The 19,684-nt window shown below is 35.1% G+C and overlaps 4 protein-coding genes across 8 annotated transcripts; 3 read left to right on the top strand and 1 right to left on the bottom strand.

Annotated features, from left to right (window-relative positions):
• The first annotated feature begins 88 nt into the window (after positions 1–88).
• On the top strand, positions 89–1,181 carry LOC132708713 (PRA1 family protein 3). The gene is made up of 3 exons (XM_060681240.1): positions 89–406; positions 482–699; positions 757–1,181. Exons 1-3 carry the CDS (start codon positions 210–212, stop codon positions 891–893), a joined length of 552 nt encoding a protein of 183 aa, XP_060537223.1. The 5' UTR covers positions 89–209; the 3' UTR covers positions 894–1,181.
• Positions 1,182–2,043: 862 nt separating this feature from the next.
• On the top strand, positions 2,044–5,967 carry LOC132695724 (uncharacterized). Of its 3 annotated transcripts, XM_060660171.1 has the most exons (10): positions 2,044–2,230; positions 2,283–2,713; positions 3,294–3,869; positions 3,921–4,315; positions 4,373–4,532; positions 4,588–4,938; positions 4,987–5,252; positions 5,310–5,420; positions 5,477–5,651; positions 5,700–5,967. In XM_060660171.1, the coding sequence occupies exons 1-10, from the start codon at positions 2,104–2,106 to the stop codon at positions 5,949–5,951; spliced, it is 2,844 nt and encodes a 947-aa protein (XP_060516154.1). In that variant the 5' UTR covers positions 2,044–2,103; the 3' UTR covers positions 5,952–5,967. The 3 variants fall into 3 exon arrangements, with proteins under 3 accessions (XP_060516154.1, XP_060516153.1, XP_060516152.1); XM_060660170.1 differs by having other exon boundaries at positions 4,987–5,420; positions 5,703–5,967; XM_060660169.1 differs by having other exon boundaries at positions 4,987–5,420.
• A 177-nt stretch (positions 5,968–6,144) lies between these two features.
• On the bottom strand, positions 6,145–7,753 carry LOC132695725 (methyltransferase-like protein 25B). The gene has a single exon (XM_060660172.1). It carries the CDS (start codon positions 7,636–7,638, stop codon positions 6,277–6,279), a length of 1,362 nt encoding a protein of 453 aa, XP_060516155.1. The 5' UTR covers positions 7,639–7,753; the 3' UTR covers positions 6,145–6,276.
• Positions 7,754–7,921: 168 nt separating this feature from the next.
• LOC132708545 (host cell factor 2) lies at positions 7,922–19,409 on the top strand. Of its 3 annotated transcripts, XM_060680891.1 has the most exons (14): positions 7,922–8,306; positions 9,654–9,802; positions 9,860–10,275; positions 10,330–10,599; positions 10,661–10,817; positions 10,874–11,063; positions 11,258–11,482; positions 11,592–12,220; positions 14,712–14,916; positions 14,975–15,951; positions 17,220–17,378; positions 17,438–17,636; positions 17,693–19,033; positions 19,309–19,409. In XM_060680891.1, the coding sequence occupies exons 1-13, from the start codon at positions 8,147–8,149 to the stop codon at positions 17,779–17,781; spliced, it is 3,825 nt and encodes a 1,274-aa protein (XP_060536874.1). In that variant the 5' UTR covers positions 7,922–8,146; the 3' UTR covers positions 17,782–19,033; positions 19,309–19,409. The 3 variants fall into 3 exon arrangements, with proteins under 3 accessions (XP_060536874.1, XP_060536875.1, XP_060536876.1); XM_060680892.1 differs by lacking the exon at positions 19,309–19,409 and having other exon boundaries at positions 14,978–15,951; positions 17,693–19,022; XM_060680893.1 differs by lacking the exons at positions 11,258–11,482; positions 19,309–19,409 and having other exon boundaries at positions 17,693–19,023.
• Positions 19,410–19,684: the final 275 nt, after the last annotated feature.

Here is a 19,684-nt window from a genome sequence, read left to right as displayed (position 1 = left end):
TTAGGTAGTTTTAAAGAAATTCTTGTTTACATCTACTGAATATCGTTTGGCAACGCTGTCAAGCGTTGATTTCTGTGAATTAATATTCTATGGGCGACAGACCACCGCTTATGTCTGATATGTTTCTCCATCTGCAGTATTATTATATACGTAAAAAACTGCAGGATTAGTAGAACTCTTTTAAGTGAATCGTTATTTAATTTTGTAAAATGAGTAAGAAACAAGTGGGATCAGAGATTGAAATTGCACCTTTGAGGTCTCTAGATGATTTTCTTCTTGAGGCAGCTCGTTTCCAAATTCCAAATATTAAAGATTTGGAAAAATGGGGCAATCGAGTCACGAGCAACCTCCTTTATTACCAGACAAATTATTTTTTGTCGGCTTTGAGCATATTTGTCATAGTTGGGTAAGGCAAATTCGATTTTTTGTTGGTTATCTTTTGCTTGTCATTTCTTTATATAGATTGTTAATAATTATTTAGGATTATTCATCCGATTAAAATGGCTTGCGGATTCCTGGCGACTGCAGTGATTTTTATGGTATTCATTTATGTTACAAATGAAAAAGCTAGCGCAGCTCAATTCAAACGTCAACATCCAATAGTCTCCCTGTTTCTGATATTTGCAGGATGTTATTTTGTTGCCTATATGTTAAAATCACTTTTGATTTTTCTTTTCGGCATACTTTTACCATTTGCAGGTAATTTGTATATCCTCTTAGCTGTCTCATTTCCATACTTATAGAAATTTGTTTTAGTTATCTTCATTCATGCTTCACTAAGGCTAAGAAACATTAAAAACAAAATTGCAAACAAAGTAGAGAATCTCGGTCTTAAAAGAACTCCAATGGGGATTTTTCTTGAAGAGATGGGTCTGGAGAATGAAATATTCTGAGTGCCAGTTTAATTTCAAGCTGTTCTTGAGATCAAACTGTAAGAAGATTGTAAAACTGTATTACAAGATAAAACTTGTGTTATTACCAAAAAGAGAAAAAACTAAGTTGTCATATAAATAATTATAAGGTATTTATGTATTTTTGTATTGAATACTTGTGATATAATTGTTTTACCTTTAAAATATTGTAAGCAACTTACGCGAAATTTGTATTAGTTATTAGTTTATGAGGATTTGCTCATATGATAATATATATCTTATTTGATTAAATAAAAGCTGTTAGCTCTGGTCCCGTTTTTCATTAATTATTATAAAGCCCTAAGGATTGTAGGAATTAATTATTAGTTATAGTTGTTATTGACATTTGTGTTGTTTATGTTCTGGAGTTCAGTTGCAGAGATCGGCCGATACCAGCACAATATCGATTGATATCTTTCTCCTCTTTTTGTTATGACGTTTAGTACGAATTACAGAAATAGAGGATATGAGCAAATGGGAGAATAACCCCGATATGTTGCCTATAGAAGAAGAACGGTATAATGATCCTGGCAACTTTAATTGGATTAGATTTTAGTTCTAATGGCCACGACTACAATAGGTCACTCAGCCAGCTTACGACAAGTGTAACATATACAAAAATCCTGAAGAATGCCTTCCTTAAAGAAGGGTCTGGACCAATCCATCATCCTCCAAATTGATTAACATATACAAAAACGGGAACACCTTCTAAATAAATTGTCATAAAATGACGACCGATTCTTCAAACGGCTCCCGCAATTATCTTTTATGGGATATCCGGCCTGGCTACCAGCGTGAATATAAGACATCCGGAAACAGTGTTAACATACACATCATGGAATAACACATCACAAATCCGTATACATCCGCGTAAGACGAACACTATTTCCCAAATTTATAGGCACTACGCCTCTATCACTTCAGATAACAAATGTACAAAACAAAATTTACTGTAAACGACACTAATTTCAACCGATTTCTACAGTTTTTTGGAACAGAGCAGGAGCAACGTCCGCCATGTGCAATGGTTAATCGAAAGTCCTCTTAGCAATTTAGTTCTATGCAGAGAAGAAGAAGAAGAACCATTTGATTGTTTATTTGACACTTCTTGGAAGTCATAACCTAAGTTTTTATGATATTTGTTTACTGTTTTGAGGTTACAGTTAAAATTTACCGGTTTATAATTTTTTAGATGTCTTCAGAAAAGAAAGACCCACTCTTTGAATCTATAACTACGGTCTTAAGTTGTTTTCTTGATCCAAGCTCGGAGGCACAAAATGCAGCATCGGAAAAAAAGAAAATTTTGGAAGTTGTAGATGGTAAATTTTCTCGTTCTAGTATTGAGTTCTTTTGCTTTTATTTTGCTTTAAGAATACCCGCTGGTCCTTTCCGACATCATTGCCAGTGAAGAAGCATTCCCAGAGAGACAACTTGCTTCAGTGTTCTTGAGAAATTATGTGGGAGTGATTTACAAAAAGGCACAAAGTGGTTCAGTCACAAACATGGGCTTATTTCAGAAGGATATTGGCAAAAAACTATGTTTTAATTTGTTGGAAATTTTATCTACTGTTGCGGAACCAATCAAAAATATTGTTTGTGGATCATTGGCCATGTTATGTGCAATTGGATTTTGGCCCCAAGTAAACCCACTTGTCCTCAACATGCTTAATAGTGGGAATGCCCATAGTATAGATATTGCTGCTAGTCTAATAAAGGAAACTTTTATTGTGCAGTTTGAAGACATATTGGAACCTGACGCTGAACGCAGTTATGTAGATCACCTTTTGGATATTCTAAAAACTGTAAGTGTGTACATACAGGATGTTTCAAAACAAGTGTGAAAAATTTAAGAGGGTAATTCCCTGTTTAAAATAAATGGTAGTTTATTATATAAACGTTGCTACAATGGGGCTGAAAAATAATGCTTTTATTTTTTATCTTCAAAACGAAAATAGATGGAACAGTAAAATATTATGAAAAGGTTGCTATTATAAAAATACAGTTTCTGCATATATTTTTTTTAATTTAAGGAAAAGCTTATGCAATGACATAAAAAAATATTTTTTTAATTTATGTTTTATTTGGAAACTTTTTCGTCTCCCTTTGTTCATAAAAGGTGCAATTTCCAAATAAAAAAATAAAATGTCATCTCAACAGCAAAAATTATTTTAGAAAAATGATTTAATTTTGTACCAACATTTATCAATTATCTTATTTATAATAAATAGTTCTGAAACTAATTGATCTATTCATATATAAACGATGAATTAATACCTGTTTTAAAAAACATTTTATTTAAAAAATGTAACTCACTGACTCACTTTGAAACACCCTGTGTATCTTTTGTATAATCTAATCAAACAGATTTTCTTACTTTATTAGAACACTTTGACTTCAAAGACAAGGGCGAATGCTGTTTCTCCAATGTATGTAAAAATTAAAGCTCTAAAGAACAATGAAGAAGTATTGGCAAATTATTTACCAATAGTTGGTTCAATCTTTGAGCAGATTTTAAATGAACCATATTCTGAAAATTCTGATTTTCATCTTAAATGTGAAGTAATTCAGTGCCTATCTGAGTTTATGGAAGAGATTCCTAGCATTACAAAAATAAGCCTACCAGCATGTTTGTCAGCAATTGGAAATTTATTAACAATGTGTTGTACAAATTATAAAGCTCTGGTGATGGATAATGCATCTGTTCCTCATGATGCTTCAGAGACAGATATAGAAGAGCCAATTAATTTTTATCTGCTTGTGATGGCCATAATGCAATTCATGAAGTCTCTGTTTGGAAATTATTATTTTGAAATTTTGATGGATGACTTAGATAACATTTTATACTGCATTCTGGTCTTTATGTCTTGTCATCATGACATGGATAAGCAAGTGTTTATGGAAAGCTATGATAAGGGATATTATTTTGCCCTTAGAACTCTGTGTGTCAACATTATACAGGTAATTTGATTATTATAATTGGCAGTAAAAAAAAAGAATTTATGATTTTAGGAAATTGTTACAAATTTTGGTACTAGGCGTCCCAACGGTAGATCTATAGTTATTAAAAATTTAAACAATACCTTTCAAAAATTAAGTAGTGAAATTCAAGAAAGCAACAATACCCTTTATATGGTAAGAATCAATGAAGCCATGATGTTCGCTCTAGGAGAGTGTTACAATTATTTTGATAAAAATGGGGAGTACATATTCCCATTCCTTCAATACATGGATTATTGGACATCCCTGGCAAGAACGCAATCAAACCTAATGATTAAAGGACGAGTATTATGGCTTGGTGCCACTTATAACTTAGAGTTAACTACAGCTCTGCTTAATGTGCATTTGAAAACACTTCTGGAAAATTTAACCGTGGGCAATACATATTTATATTCAGTATGTGCCGGGTAAGTAAAATATTTAATTTTACTTTTTTTTTTTTAATTATTTGTTTATAAATTTAGAGCACTCAGAAATCATTTAATTAGTTTTCAAAAGATTTCTGTGGAAAGTCAAATGGTTATGAGAAATTTTGCGGAAGAAATGTTGATCAGCATTCTGAATGTTGCTGAAGATGCAGTACCTCACTGTTGCATTTTGACAGTCTTGGGACATTACTTGGAAGTAAGGATGCTGTTTTTTAGCTCCAGTTACTCTAAATGATTAATTTCATTTTTAGCTTTATTTGAATAGTGCCCTTAGACATTTTGCGCAAATAGATGAGTTGTTAATAAGGGTATTATGCGAACATGTTTCTTCAGTGAGAGTTATGAATGAACTTAATTTCATATTATCTCGTGTTGCTAGTATTTGGAGAATGGACAATTCTGTACATCATAAATTTTTATCCCTATTAATAAACGTTTTGCGCAAAAAGGGACCAGCATCACTGAAAGAGGATGAGGATAAAGTTCTTCAATTGATTAATACATATATTTTGTACAACTATGAACATGATGATTTGCTTCTTCTCGAAGTATTCCATGGAGCCAAGCGGATAATCTCAGAAAACTGTGATGCTACTACAGAGGTAATGAATTATGAGTGACAATAGGTTTTTAAACGCGATGGATTCTAGCAAGCTTTAATTTTGATGACGACAATGTTAGTGAAGGCATCAGAGCAGTTAAAGTACCTCGCGGACGAAAAAGGATTTCCAGTAGTACACAATTTACCTGCTATCATACAATATCAGTTGGTGTCGGTCAACGATATTGCGGGTGATGTGCCTGGATTGCTGACAGTAGTGACCATTTATTACTTGCCAGAAATGATGGAGCCCCATTTTAACTCAATTTTGAAACACATATTGACGACTGATAATAATTATTTTAAAAGTATGAGGTGTATATGGTTAGTGTTTTTGTTCATCTGTATGCTTCAACCACTCGACACTCTTAGGTTTTTGTCCAGTTTGCCTGGACCAAGTGGAGGTAGTGCCTTAACTTATGTATTGGGTATGTGGGATTCAGACTCTTATTCTTCAGTGACAAATATCGAGAGACAAATTCAGTAAGAATTTCAACACACTTGCTTTTGAATATACTTAACAACTTCATTTATTGTAGGGTTATTTGTATAAAGAAAATAATAGAACACTGCTTGTCAAATCAGCAAGATTTTCAGCGGATGTGTGACATTTGCATTCGTTGCCCGGGACAGCTGGAAGAATATACATTAAGCGGTTTTGAAACGCTTTATCTACACTTAATTTCTATTTTACGTTTCCAGGATGAATTTCAGGTACGTAATTTATGTTAGTGTTTAGTTATTCTACATCTTTATTTGTAGCAGTATCTCAGAAATTTGCCATTTGATGTCGAGGATTGTATGATGTTGATTGATAAGAATTACTTGGAGCTCTTCAAGAATCATCCTTTCAATATCGACATAATCACAAACATTGTGAATTTTTTGAAAGTCCCCACACCGCCTTACTTCAGTGTATTGCAAAAAGTTTTTAGTCAGAGCGAGTATATTATGCTACGTGAGTACGGCTGCGCAGTTCCTAACAATATTCAATTCCAAGAGCGTATGGAATAGTTCAAATGCAGACTCGGTCGCAATTAAGGCTGTGGTTAGTAATTTAGGTTTAAGATATTTTTTTGATACTTTGTGATATGCTAGAATTAAATAATATTAATATTAGGTTTAGGACAATCCAAATTTATTGTAAGTTTTTATTTAATAAAAGTATTTGCATACGAAACACACCTTTTGGTACACATGCGTTTGGTCTGGGATAACGTATCTCACAATCTGTTCAAAATATCAAAAAAAAAAAACGGAAAGGCAAAAGTGCGTTTAAAAATCTGTTATTATATATACAGGGTGGACAAAGTGGACAAGTAATAACTGTGTTTTAACGTTAATTTATTGGCAACTTTGTTGCATATAATATATGATTTCTAGGGGATATTTTACAATCGAAAGCAGGTACAATATCACAATCGCTTTTCGATTCCAAAACATATAATAGTCGGTCATATAAAATTATTGATTCAATCAACGGTGCTATTAGAATTTTAATAGAATAAAATATTACAACTTTGGTCCAGGTATCATTAACAATGCTTTGGTAAGACTCGATATCTCCCTTGTTGATTTTTTGATAAACATCTCTTAGACCTTTCTTGCAGTATTCATCAAAACACATGTCTTTGTGGTATTTCACGTTTGCTGTTTGCGAGTGGGCTAATTTCAGATCGGTTTTCACCATAAGCACTTCCAGGGCTGCTCTAAATGAATGGACTCTGAGGCTTTGATCACCTTGTCGGATTTTTTCTATATAATTTTCAATTGCATGGCATGCTGTTTCACAACTTGTATAATCCAAATTAATGTCCTTCATTCTGCAGAAAGTACTAAGTGGAAATCCCCTAAATGTGTCTGGAGCAAGGGATAATTTCATATAACAACAGCCAACTATATTAAGGAAAACAATATTAGCACTTTCCCTGTACAGCCTAAGAAGTGTTGAAGCCAAGTTTCCACAAGGATGAAGTCCAACAATTCCAAATTTAAATCTTGGGCAATTAGTTGCAAATGCTTTCTTAACTAATGAAATGAATTCTGTTATAGACATATCATTTTCGATTCTTTTGCTTATATGAACAATGTCATGACTTTTTTCATGAGGGATTTGTTTCAGTTTTAACATTGCCTCAAACTGTTTGTCAAATTTTTGTGCTGTGTCAGTTAATGTGGAGTTTGCTTCAAAAGTGCAAACTTTGAAACCAAAACCATAAGCAAGCAATCGACTTAGGTGCCCCAATCCAGCACCAACATCAACAATATAAAAACAATCTGTTTTTAAAGCATTTTGGTTGCAACTTGAGGACATGGAACAAATTTCATGTCTCTTCTTTAACTTGACATTCTTCCAAAGATATTTTCTGAATTCCTTACTAAAGAATTTCTCCCCATTCTCAACTTTTTGCCTTGGAACTGTGTAGGACCTTATAATTTGTTTTAAACATAAAATTGATAAAGGACATCCGGAGTGATTGGTTGAAGCTGATGTATCCAGTAGACTCGCGATTTCATCTACTGTTCTTCCTTCTAAATATTCCTTCCAACTCCCTGGAAGTTTCATCCAATGATTCTTTACATAGTAGTCGCACACATAAGCCTTGGATATATCGCGGTATTGATTATATACTTGAAAACAAATTGCAGTTGATCGTTTTAGAGAATCTTGTCTGTCATTTGCACTTAAATGAACGGTCATGTCGCATATTTTCAAAATATTTTGGATTTTTTTTTTCGGTCGTTTTAATCTTAGATTAATGATATCTAATAGAGAGCAAAAAACACCTTTTATTAATATTTCGAATCAACTAAGAAATTTGACACAACCATAGATAAATTTTAGATATGCAAATATTGTACAACAATAATTGAAGAATTCTGTAATCTGCAAAAACTGACTTATATAGTTGAGGATAGATGGCTGGCAGTGGGTAGATACTTTGGTAGATAATATGAAAATCTTAGTTACCGACAAGGTAAAATCATTTTTGTATAACGTTTTTCCGCTTATGTGTTGGTAGTTATTACTTTAGGGGATGTAATTTGCATCTCTAGTCATTAAAAACAGTCAAACGAAGTTTTCATTGTTATTAGTATTTGTGATGCCAGTAATGAACGTGATCGTCGTTTGTAAACAGAAATTTTAAATTTTTGACGTGGAGTCCCATTGGCTTCCTGTGTACTAGTCGAGTGCAATGTGATACGTAATGGCGGGTAAGGCGTTACAGTGGAAATTAGTGGCGAATCCCACTGGGCCCCAACCTAGACCGCGCCATGGACACAGGGCGGTTGCTATTAAAGACTTAATGGTTGTTTTTGGTGGCGGAAACGAGGGAATTGTCGATGAACTTCATGTTTACAACACAGGTATCTAGGGAACTTTTCCTTTTTCTAATGATAAATATGGCGCGGTATTTTGTTTTAATGTAAAACACTGTTGCCAAAGGCCTTAAGTGAACTCATTAGTTTTAATTGTTTGTGGATATAATGATCAGAACATTTGTTGCACTTTGTTTGGATACCTATATTTTCAAATGTCATTTTCATTTGGGTTTTGTTTAAGTTGGAAACAAATATGGCGGCGTATACAACCAATGCAAATTACCCGGTTTTTCTGTTTTTTTATTATATATTTACCCCAAAATTTGTTTTTTTTTATAACATTTGCACTTTGTATAGTCTATTTGGCAATCATTCGCATTGTTTAGAGGTTACAAGTTTTTAAAACCGGTGTGAAGTTAGCAGCTCAAAGTTGGCAGCCAAAATTGCGGAAACATCCGAATGACCAGTGGCGGCGGAGATTTTTAAAATATATTTAGGACGCAACTTATTCCAACTAAATAAATCTCTTTGAATATTAAATCACAAGTTGGCAGTATAAACCGAAACACCATATTATACACTATTGCAGACATCCCGATATTAAATGTTAAAATATAAGACGTTTTTTTTGTTCTACCATGTAAACAAAATATACACACATTCTTATCTCAATACAATGTGCCCATAGAGGATAATTTTCATTTCCAGCAAAAATATTCGGTTGCACTCCCAGACGAGAGTTGCGCCATGGTAAAAATATAAAACGCGAAAGATTTACCACAATCGAAATTTACAACTGCATTTCCATCACGAAGTGAATGTGTGTAAATTTAGATTAGGTATAAAAAAAAATTTTTTGAATTTTTTATTTTCACCCTATACCGATTCTCGTACGGGAGTGTAGGCGAATATTTTTACTGGAAATGAAAATTTTCATCAAGAAATTGAAGTGTGGAAATTTCGATTAAGGAAGAAAAAATGTTTTACATTTTTTAAATTCACCTTATACAACTTTCATACGAAATATAATTTTGCTAGAAATGGAAATTATCTTTTATGCACACATTTTATTGCATATTAGAACGAAAAATCGTTTTATATTTTAACATTTCATCATAAATACAAATAGAAATAGTGGTGTCTGGGTTTGTATTGCTGCCTCTTGATTCAATACTCAAACAGATCTATTTAGTTTGAATAAGTCGGTTCCTAAACATGTTTTAAAAATTTTAACCACCAATGGTCATTCGGCTGTTTCCGTAATTTTGTCTGCCAACATTTAGCAGCTAACTTTACACCGGTGTTTTTAAATATTACTCTCTTTGCCTACGATGTGCTATATATTTTATTTTGAATTTTACATAACAGTTTTAGCAGCTCTTTCATTTATAGCCACAAACCAATGGTTTGTGCCACTTCCAAAGGGCGATGTACCTCCTGGTTGCGCTGCATATGGTTTTGTTGTCGAGGGCACTAGGCTTTTAGTCTTTGGGGGTATGGTAGAATATGGCAAATATAGCAACGAACTTTATGAATTACAGGTATATTTTCAAGATTATTAATTTGTCCTTTACTTGCTGACAAAAGGCATATTTTAGGCATCAAAATGGGAATGGAAAAATATAAAGCCAAAAAACCCCAAATCAGGGCCCCCACCTTGTCCTAGATTAGGACATAGTTTTACAATTGTTAATTCAAAGGTGTATCTCTTCGGAGGCCTGGCTAATGACAGTGTGGATCCCAAAATCAATGTTCCACGCTATTTAAATGATTTGTATACCCTTAATATACGTACCATCCCCATGCAGTGGGAGATTCCAATAACCCATGGTCCTTCTCCACCGCCACGAGAATCTCACACTGGTGTAGCATATGTTGACAAGAAAATATCGAAGTCCTTTTTGGTTATATATGGAGGTATGAGTGGATGTAGACTTGGAGATCTTTGGTTTTTGGATACTGAAAATATGACTTGGAGTAAACCTCAAGTTTCCGGAATAACTCCTTTGCCAAGGTTTGTTTCACAAAATTTTTAAGTTTTCTGTGTTGTAACTCGCTGAACTTTCAGGTCTTTGCACACATCAACATTAATTGGTCATAGGATGTTTGTTTTTGGAGGGTGGGTTCCAGTTGTAGCAGATGAAGGAAAACTATCCATTAGTGAGAAAGAATGGAAATGTACCAGCACTATGGCGTGCCTTAATCTAGAAACCATGAATTGGGAAGATTTAAATATTCTTCATGACTCAGAAAACAGTGTGCCATGTGCCAGAGCAGGTCACTGTGCGGTTGGAATTAGTACACGTCTGTACATATGGTCTGGGCGGGATGGATACCGGTTTGTTTTTATTTTAAAAGTTATTGTTTTAGTCGATTTTAATGTTTTCAATTGTTATTAGGAAAGCGTGGAAGAACCAGGTGTGTTGTAAAGACCTTTGGTATTTAGAAGTTGATAAGCCACCAGCACCAAGTCGAGTCTCCCTGGTCAAGGCTGGCACACATTCCCTTGAGGTTAATTGGACTGGTTCATCATCAGTGTCAACATATGTACTACAGGTAAATGATTTGTGGTTAATCTCATGGTTTTTCTTTCAAATTTTTTTACATTTCAGATTCAGAAGTATGATCTTCCTCAAAACCAACCTCAACCTGCTAAGACGATTACACCACATTCGGCTGTCCCTCAGTTAGTATCCTCCCCAAAGTCAGGTCAGCAGGTTTTAGGAAGCCCATCTTCAGCACCCACTCAAACCAGGACACAGGTTGCATTAATGGGTTCACCTAGCAAGGTTCAGTTAAAAGGTAGGTTGTCGTTTGTGCGGTTTAGGTTTTTGGCTTTTTGTCTGTGTAAATGTAAACAGTAGTAATTGTTTATTTCATCGGGAATCTAAAGTATGATACTAAAAGAACTACCAGTAAAAAAATCACAAACATTAGACTTACTTAAATATTAGCCGGTTTGTAAACAACACTGTGACATTGTGGTTGCTTTACAGCGCGACAGCCTGTCAAAATTGTAACTACATGTCCTCCTGTAATATTTTCTTCTACACCCTCCACCTCAGTCACTGGTCAAACTGTAGTGGCTGCCATCGATAGCTCGACTAAGACGACAGGGCAGGCGGCTGGACAGATGTCTGGTATTCAGGCATTGGCTGCAGCCGCAGCTGCTACGCAGAAGATCAGTGTCGGCTCCACTCAAGCTACACAAATAAAACTTGGTAATCAATGATTGGCTTTTATGGTATTTGTTTTGTTTGCAATTTTATGTTTACCACTTGGAGCTTAAAGCTGTTTCATGTTATACAGATGTATGCATTTATTTTTCAGCGTCCCCTATGAGGATTGCGGGAGGTCAGGGTACCCTGATCAAGGCAGCTCCCCAGCAGGGCGGTAAACAGTTGTTAGTTAAGCAAGGAGGCAATATAATTCAAAAAACTGGAGCCGTGCAACAACAAGTTGTCACATTAGTGAAAACTAGCACCGGCATGACTTTGGCAACGTTGCCAAAGGGAGGGACGGTTGTTCAAAATAAAATCGCATCCGGGCAAGTGTTGTCCCCGCAAGCCAAGAACACTATTGTCAAAATAGTACCTGGAAATTCTGCTAATAAAGTATTAACCACACTCAAAACAATACCGTCGAACATGATACAGATGAATAAAACTACCGGCAAGTTGGTTTTGTCTAAGGGAGCTGCCAGTCAAATACCTACAATCGGTAATCAGCAAGTATTAGTTGTAAGTTCAACGTCGGGTTTAAAGAATATTCAAACGTTGACGAATGCCCAAGCGGTCAACATGTCGTTGGTAAAAACGAATACCGTCAATACCCAACCCGTAGTTACCGCATCGTCTCTAACGGGGCTGCAGGGGGTGAAAATTGCAAAGCCCATCACGATTTCTATGCCCATGCAAGTGGTGGGAGCACCAAAAACGGTGACCCTTACAAAAAACACGGTAAGTGACATTTTTTGGCTTCTCTCCAAGATGGCTGCTTATTTATTTATGCTTTACAATTTCGACAAATACTTCATTTTCTACAAGTGAATTAACACAACAAATATAATAGTAATAAACAATTTGTATTTGACACCCACTTACAGAGTGAGTTTATTAAAAAGGGTTAGGTGAAAACTTTTTCTATAAAGGTTGTATGATTTTTTTCTCTATTATCTTCTGAACAAATTAATGAAAAGAAATTATAGTTGTAAAAAAAAATTAATTAAAAAATTTCCTCTTTGATTTTTCCCGTATCTCTTGGGGCTTTAAAGTATTTAGTTACTTATGTGGCTGTAATTTAGGTGTTCAATTAATTGAGCAATTTACACAGTACTCTTTTACATTATTTTTTAATTTTTTACCTTCAAACATATGTTTTTAGCAGTAAAAAATAATTTGCTTCGATTTTTTCTCCCAAAACAGGGGAATGGCTAGGGAAGAGATGCAAAATATTATGGACCTACAACTTTTGAGAATTGGCATGCCCTCATTAAAGTTTTGAAAAAAAAAATCTCTGTTCAATTATCAGTCTGAAAAGGAAGGCACACCCAGGAGAAATTAAAGTGAGGCAAAGATGTTGTGTTTTCCCAAATTTCACGAAACACCACACCAATGTTAACAATAAAAACCTGGGCAGTTTATTGTAGAATTGGACTGAGGTGGCTCTTACGTGATGAAAATCCATTTAACACTATCAAATTAGAACAAAAAATGTTCAGATTTTCAGTTATTTAACTTTATGACAGCTGTTTCCGCAACACCGTCCCTTTATCAAATAGAAAATATAACAATATTCCCACATCTCTACATATATAATCAGGTAGTACCTAATAGATTCTTAATTTTTAAATTTAATAACCGAGACGCATTTAAATAAAGTTGGTCATTAAGTAATAGATTAAAATATCTCATTTTATTAATCTGCATAGCTTCCAACAAATTTACTTTTTTGCTTTTTGTTTCATTATGTGAAATATCAAAATTATCGTCAAGCTTGTGTATTTCTGATTTTAAATGCATAGTTAGAATCCGAACTTTTATTTTTATACTCTCTTTGTGTTCGATAATGCGTTATAGACGATATAGACTTTGCGGATTTTTCGTGATTTAGTTTTATTGTTTTTTTAAAAAAAAACCAATGGTGTTTTCAGTTTTAAAAGCAATCTTAAAACTAAATTTAGATAGATGTTTTAAAATCTTCTTGCTAGGCTTTCCTATATGTTTTATTGTTTTATAAATTTTGAGTTCCGAGTTATTTGAAACTGGTTTTGAGTGATAATTTTAACTATCAAAGAGGGTTTGTAACCATTGTTAAATGCTATATGTTTTATAATATTTAATTCATTTTCAAAATTTTCTGTGGAACTGGTATATGAAGTAGTCTATCTATCAAAGAATAAAAGGCAGCCATTTTATGTGTGTGAGGGTGACTTAAGTTATTATCAATTAATGTGTCCGTTTGTGAGGGTTTTTGATAAATTAAAAAAATTGTTCTGTAATTTAGTTATACTTAAGTTCAGAAAGTTTAAAAAAGTTATTTAGTTCCTTCTCTATGGTAAATGTTATACGCTTCTGTATAGAGTTAATATGATGCAAAAAGGACTGCAGTTATCTTTCCGTTCTAGTGAACAAGCGAAAACGTCATCTACATATCTATACCACCAAAGAAATCTTTTATTCAGAGGATGTTCATGTTTGGTATCTTCCACATTGCTCATGAAAATTTCTGCAAGTAGTGGACTAAGTGGGTTTCTCATAATTAATTCTTCTAAAGCAATATTAAATTGACCAATAAATTCAAAATAATTTTGGTTTAAACAAACAAAAACAAAGGTTGACTGGAAATTGATTTTGGACATCAAAGGAAACTAGAATTACCGTAGCAAGAATTGAACCTTGTTGATCAGTTGGAACCATTTTTTGATAACATATCTAGGTTTAAAGAGAATATGATATACTAAAATTTTTATTAAACTTTTACTGACTTTTCGCCAATCGTCCTGTTGGCCTCGTCAGAGCTTGAATAAAACTGAAGAAGTCCTGAAGAAACCTACAGGACGATTGGCGAAACGTCTGCAAATTTGTCTCAGCAAAAACCTACGCAAGAGGAATCCAGAAGTTTTGTAAAATGTATTACAGTTGTTTCTTTGGAAAATTTTATTAGTCTTGTTTAAGTTTAACTGGCGGTGCTGAAAAAACTACAGGCCGAATTGGCATATCCCGTGTGTGTAATTTAATTAAAGAATATAATTTTGGAGGTTGAGGATTCATAATTACTAATTGGTATTCTTCCCTGTCATTAAAAAGTCTTTGATTACCATTTTCATTTGTTTTCCTTATAACTCAGTGGGATCATAGTGTATACTTTGGTATGTATTATATTTTTAGACTTATTTTGAATTGATTTCACAATAGGCATATGTAGTATTTTTTATTGCACGCATAACAGAAGCAAGTGATGATCGGCGGGAAGCAGTTGACGGTTCAAATGGCGTCGGGCACAAACAAAACGTTGACGGTAGTTCAACCGTCTCAGCTAGGTAAGATAGTTCGTTTACCCTCATCATCCGCCGTCAGCAATAACACGGAACAACCAAAGTTAATGGTCGTGCAACGACCGAAACAGACCACTCAACAACCAACCGCCACCATAGGTCCGTCACTAGTCTCGCGGGTTAAGCTCCAGGTGAATTTACGTGAGTTTATTTTCAGCAGCGTCCGCTTCATTCGAAGGACCCGCTACTACAGACGCGGCTCTAGCCGCTTTGGCAGCCGAAGCGGGTTTGATCGATCCGGAACCCTCGAAACACGATGGTAAAGAATTAGGCAACGTTACAGCGGAGCAAACGATTGTACCTGACGAGACGCAAGCAGACATCCAGATCGCGTCAATCGAACCACCGACGGAAGGCGTCGAACTCGCGACGGGTCTCTTAGGAGGTAGTCCCGTGTACAAATTATCGCTTAAGGGCGGCGGGTCGTGGTGCCGCCCTCCGCGAGGTTATAAATTTAAAAAGATCGGACTTAAGGGCGGCGGCAAAGACGAAGACAACGCGAAGTCTCCGACTACCACCGCCGAAGCGGACTCGACGCAGAGTTCCATTAACGGTTTAGGAAAAGTGAAAGAGAACCCCGAGGCGGGTAGTGAAACTATGGAAATGGAGTTTGGTCCTACGGAAATTAAACCGGAACCTACACTGGACCTCATTGCTCAGCCTAAAGAAGAGAAAGAGGATGCTGAAGAACTAAGCGATTCGGCATTGGATATGGACGTTAAATCGGAAGAACCTGATAGTGGATTCAATTTTTCATTTAGCGCCTCGCCGAAAAAAGACGATTTGTTATCGAACGACGAAGACGAAGATAATCAAGGCGAAGATGCAAGCGAAGACCCTTTGGCAGCGCTAGCGTCTGCGGCACTCGACCATTCGAAAGACCTGAACAAGACTGAATTCAATGGTTCTTCTGTACCGCAGAAACCGGTCAAGGGTACCTGGTATACGGTAGGATTTATTAAGGGAACGACTTGTGATGTGAAGAACTATTATCTGTTGTCGGCCACAGACGATTTAAATCTGGATGATTTGCCGGAGTTATCGAACTTCCCCAAAATAAATCTTGAACCGGGAACGGCTTACAAATACAGAGTAGCAGCAATCAACTCGGTCGGCAGGGGCGAATGGAGCGAGGTAAGCGCTTTGATGTTCGTTAATGAGCTTCTTGAAGGATCTATTTATTTGTCCAATATAAATTTTAGAACAAGATCCGCATTTCATTGTGTTGTATTGTGTTGCTAGTTCTAAAAGCTATTTTTATTTTGACAAATGTTTTGAAACTTTTTCACTAGGTTCTCCTATGTATGTAATTGTTTTAAATTGTTCGTGTTCTGTATTAGGTTTCGGATAAATAGAGTTTACTGTTGTTGAGAGTGGCGTATTAACAGAAAATTACAGCAAAGAACTTAATATCATTAAATCAATTGCATTGAACAACGGCTACAATCCGTCCGTTATAGATAAAATTATAAATAAAAAACAAATCTGCTAATGTTAATGACTAGGGCGAAAATTGGTTTTGTTTAAACACCCTTGAATTAATAATTTTTCTACATTGCTTAGCGAAAACCGGAGAGCTACTGTAAGAAGCTTGAATACTTCAGAAAAATTATTTCAGAAACATATAATCTCTAAAAAGAGTATACCACGCTTATGAAGGCCCATGTAGTATGGCTAATAGCCCTGATTCTTCTCTAAAATTATTTTGTTTAACACACCTGGTATTAAAGCAAAGGAGCTAAAAGTGTAAAACAAATAATCACCAGACTATTGAGAATGTATGCAGTGGGCAACACTTTGGATCTTTATGCTACAACATATATTTTAAACATTCAGCGAAGTGAGAGCAACTTTCTTGCTCTCACTTCGGCGCACAGAATTCCGACTTTAGCGAAAATAAAACATGAACGACACTAGGGTATAAGCGACAAAATGCGTAACAATACCAACGCCGCTACAGCATTTTGAATTTCGTTTAGCTTGTATCTTGCGGTGGTTATTATTATTCTCAAATTCTTATACGACGATAATTGTGGTATTTTCCCAACCTGGGTTAATCTCTGATGTTCACTTGAGGCCTATTCATCTTCGTTCGGCCATTATGACCTGCCGAAAGTTTCGAATACTACCGTATGATGCTGACGCAACTTATTTCCTTCATGGTGCCTTTAAAGACGCGATGCTGACTCATTTTAGTCCATCCATATGGTGCTAAGTAATCTTCATGGTGCCTTGCTGAAACGCGATTATGATCATCTTCATTTTGCATATATACTTTGCTAAAACGTTTAAATATGGCCAGATGATGCTGATGATTGCGACTTGCTGAAACATGAACACGCTCGCATGATGCTGAGCGATCATCAGCGCGTAAAAAATTCTAATTCTATAAATTAATGCAGGTGTCCGCTTTCAAAACCTGTGTGCCCGGTTTTCCTGGTGCCCCTTCGGCGATTAAAATAGCAAAAGCTAACGATGGGGCGTATCTATCGTGGGAACCTCCGGGATCCAATCCACATGAAATTTTGGAGTACTCAGTTTTCCTTGCAGTTCGGGGAAAGGTATGTTGTCGAAGACCATTGGCGTTCTTGAACTGATCGCATTCGCTTATAATTTTTAGGAAAAAGTGGCCACAAATACTCCTTCGCAGTTTGCATTCGTAAGGGTATATTGCGGTCCCAGCAATCAATGTGTTGTAGGCAATACCTCGCTGCAAGCTGCTCACATTGATACTTCTACTAAAGCCGCGATAATATTCAGAATTGCAGCAAAAAATGACAAAGGTTATGGACCCGCCACACAAGTCAGGTGGCTTCAAGGTAAACGACCCAAATAATTTGCACGCCTGGTTCTCTATAAGGAATATATTTTGCAGATCCAGGATTACAAAGTAAAACAACTAAAAGGTTGGCAGACGCTCAGCCTGCTACAATAAAAAAAATAAAACTTCAAGACGAAATGTGAAATCTTAAAACGAAATTAATGTTTCGTGTAAAGTAGTATACATATTATAAATATATACATATGAATATCATGGTGGTAAGCTGCAGCCAGTCACATTGTTCACGTGGTTTTAGTTTAAAATGTCTTTCTTTTCTCTCCGGTATGGTGGAGATTAATTTTTATTTAGATTGTTTTAGAGAGTTGTTAGATTTTCCAAAGCTGTTAATTTTGTTTTTTTGTAAATGGTGCTTCTTGAACATTATAATTTTTTTACTGGTTTAGCAGATATCCGTATGATATCCGTTAGTTTAAACAAATGGGTGAAAGATGTGTGTGCGCGAGATTGATTATGTTCTTTTTACTTTTACCGAATTGGATGACGACGCACGGTAATCGAATCATGGTTTTACAAGTGAAATAATTTTTTTTGCGTTTTATATAGTCGCACTTATATAAATGCTATTTAATTTAACTTTTTAATTTTAAAATTGTTTTATGTTCAAAACACTCCCCACCCATTTTTTTTCATAGTGATTGTATAATGTAAATAGACATTTTAATAAGTAATAGTATAATAATCAATAGGCAATTGATAACAAATATTTTTACTTAAGTATACATAAGTGGTTTCAGCTATTTTTTATTTAGCGATGTCAACTCCAGTATAGCATTTTTTCATAATTTTATTTATATTCTGGCGCCTACATGATATAATCAAAAATAAATTATTTCAAAAAATTGGACTCTTATTCAATGCGTATTGTCCCCGCGCGACCGGCGCACTGGGTGCTGAACGATCTACAGACATCTACATTCTAACACTTAGACGCACACTCACATTTTGACACAAACACAATGATATTTATATATAGACACATTTACACACACATACACACACTTACATTCTGGCATATAGACAGGCACTCGCATTTTGACATTCACATTCTGACACTCATTATGACACAAATACAAAATGACATTTTGACATTCATTGACACATGTCACAGTCTGACAAATAGACACACATTCTGAGACAACTGATTAACGATTCGGCGTTTACAAAATTAAGGACATGTACAAAATGGTAAAAATTAGTTTGATGTTTGTAGTAGCGTTCTTTGTGGTTTAGGTGCGAAAACTACAAGCCCCTTAAACGCAACGTACGTCTTTTTGAAATTTTGCTGTAGGACCCAACCATGAGCCTGCGCAACTGGAACCGTCATCACAGAGCCGTAATCCTGGTGTTGGCTGTCAGTAACGGCGAAAAAGATAGGTAAATTTTCAAGATGCTTTCCTTTATGCATGTGTCGACTTGTTTACGGAGTGTCTTGTGACATATTTTTTGGGTAAAAATAATAAAAAAATAAATATAATAAATAAATAAGAAAAAGTTCATATTAAAAAAGATGATTTCATTGTTAAAACTTTGTGTCTGCCCCAAAAAACACTCTGTTAACCTACGAACCCTATATAGAGTCGAATTATGCAAACGACCTTAGCAAAATTGCAGGTGTAATTATCACTAATGTTTTTATTTGTTTGTTACAGAACTACAACGAACCAAAGAATATGCGCCTGTATAAGTGTTGTAAATAGTGTGATTGTTAATAATAAAATGACTTTAAGTGAAATGTGCATTATAACTTTTTAAATAAATGTTGGGTAAATTTTAAATGTGTTCGTTCTTCTTGTTGCGCTTCTATTTTCATCACCTAGCGATTTGCGAAAAAGTATTAAAATTATTGCTTCCCCGTTACGAAAATTGCGAAAAAGTAAAAAATAGTGTAAAACTCTGTGATTGGACTATTTTGGCCACGCCTCCTGCGCTCGAGAATTTTTGATACCTCTTCACCACTTCTGCTATCCTGGTCAAAATGGGCGCAATGTAAGAAAATCGGTAGTGTGTATTTTATACTTCTTGACA

This window comes from Cylas formicarius, unplaced genomic scaffold, assembly GCF_029955315.1.
Source record: "Cylas formicarius isolate icCylForm1 unplaced genomic scaffold, icCylForm1.1 PGA_scaffold_12__32_contigs__length_19106922, whole genome shotgun sequence".
Taxonomy (NCBI): domain Eukaryota; kingdom Metazoa; phylum Arthropoda; class Insecta; order Coleoptera; family Brentidae; genus Cylas; species Cylas formicarius.
Note: the sequence above shows the minus strand (reverse complement) of the source record. Positions and strands in the feature narration are given on the sequence as shown.

What these genes read in the sequence shown, in the direction of transcription:
- LOC132695725 (XM_060660172.1), bottom strand. Translation starts at nt 7,638, where the DNA reads ATGACCGTTCATTTAAGTGCAAATGACAGACAAGATTCTCTAAAACGA.
- LOC132695724 (XM_060660169.1), top strand. Translation starts at nt 2,104, where the DNA reads ATGTCTTCAGAAAAGAAAGACCCACTCTTTGAATCTATAACTACGGTC. An exon ending in AATTTTGGAAGTTGTAGATG is followed by an intron (nt 2,231 to 2,282) that starts GTAAATTTTCTC and finishes TTTTGCTTTAAG; the next exon opens with AATACCCGCTGGTCCTTTCC. An exon ending in TTATATTCAGTATGTGCCGG is followed by an intron (nt 4,316 to 4,372) that starts GTAAGTAAAATA and finishes TTATAAATTTAG; the next exon opens with AGCACTCAGAAATCATTTAA.
- LOC132708713 (XM_060681240.1), top strand. Translation starts at nt 210, where the DNA reads ATGAGTAAGAAACAAGTGGGATCAGAGATTGAAATTGCACCTTTGAGG. An exon ending in AGCATATTTGTCATAGTTGG is followed by an intron (nt 407 to 481) that starts GTAAGGCAAATT and finishes ATAATTATTTAG; the next exon opens with GATTATTCATCCGATTAAAA. An exon ending in CATACTTTTACCATTTGCAG is followed by an intron (nt 700 to 756) that starts GTAATTTGTATA and finishes AATTTGTTTTAG; the next exon opens with TTATCTTCATTCATGCTTCA.
- LOC132708545 (XM_060680891.1), top strand. Translation starts at nt 8,147, where the DNA reads ATGGCGGGTAAGGCGTTACAGTGGAAATTAGTGGCGAATCCCACTGGG. An exon ending in GGAATAACTCCTTTGCCAAG is followed by an intron (nt 10,276 to 10,329) that starts GTTTGTTTCACA and finishes CTGAACTTTCAG; the next exon opens with GTCTTTGCACACATCAACAT. An exon ending in TGTCAACATATGTACTACAG is followed by an intron (nt 10,818 to 10,873) that starts GTAAATGATTTG and finishes TTTACATTTCAG; the next exon opens with ATTCAGAAGTATGATCTTCC.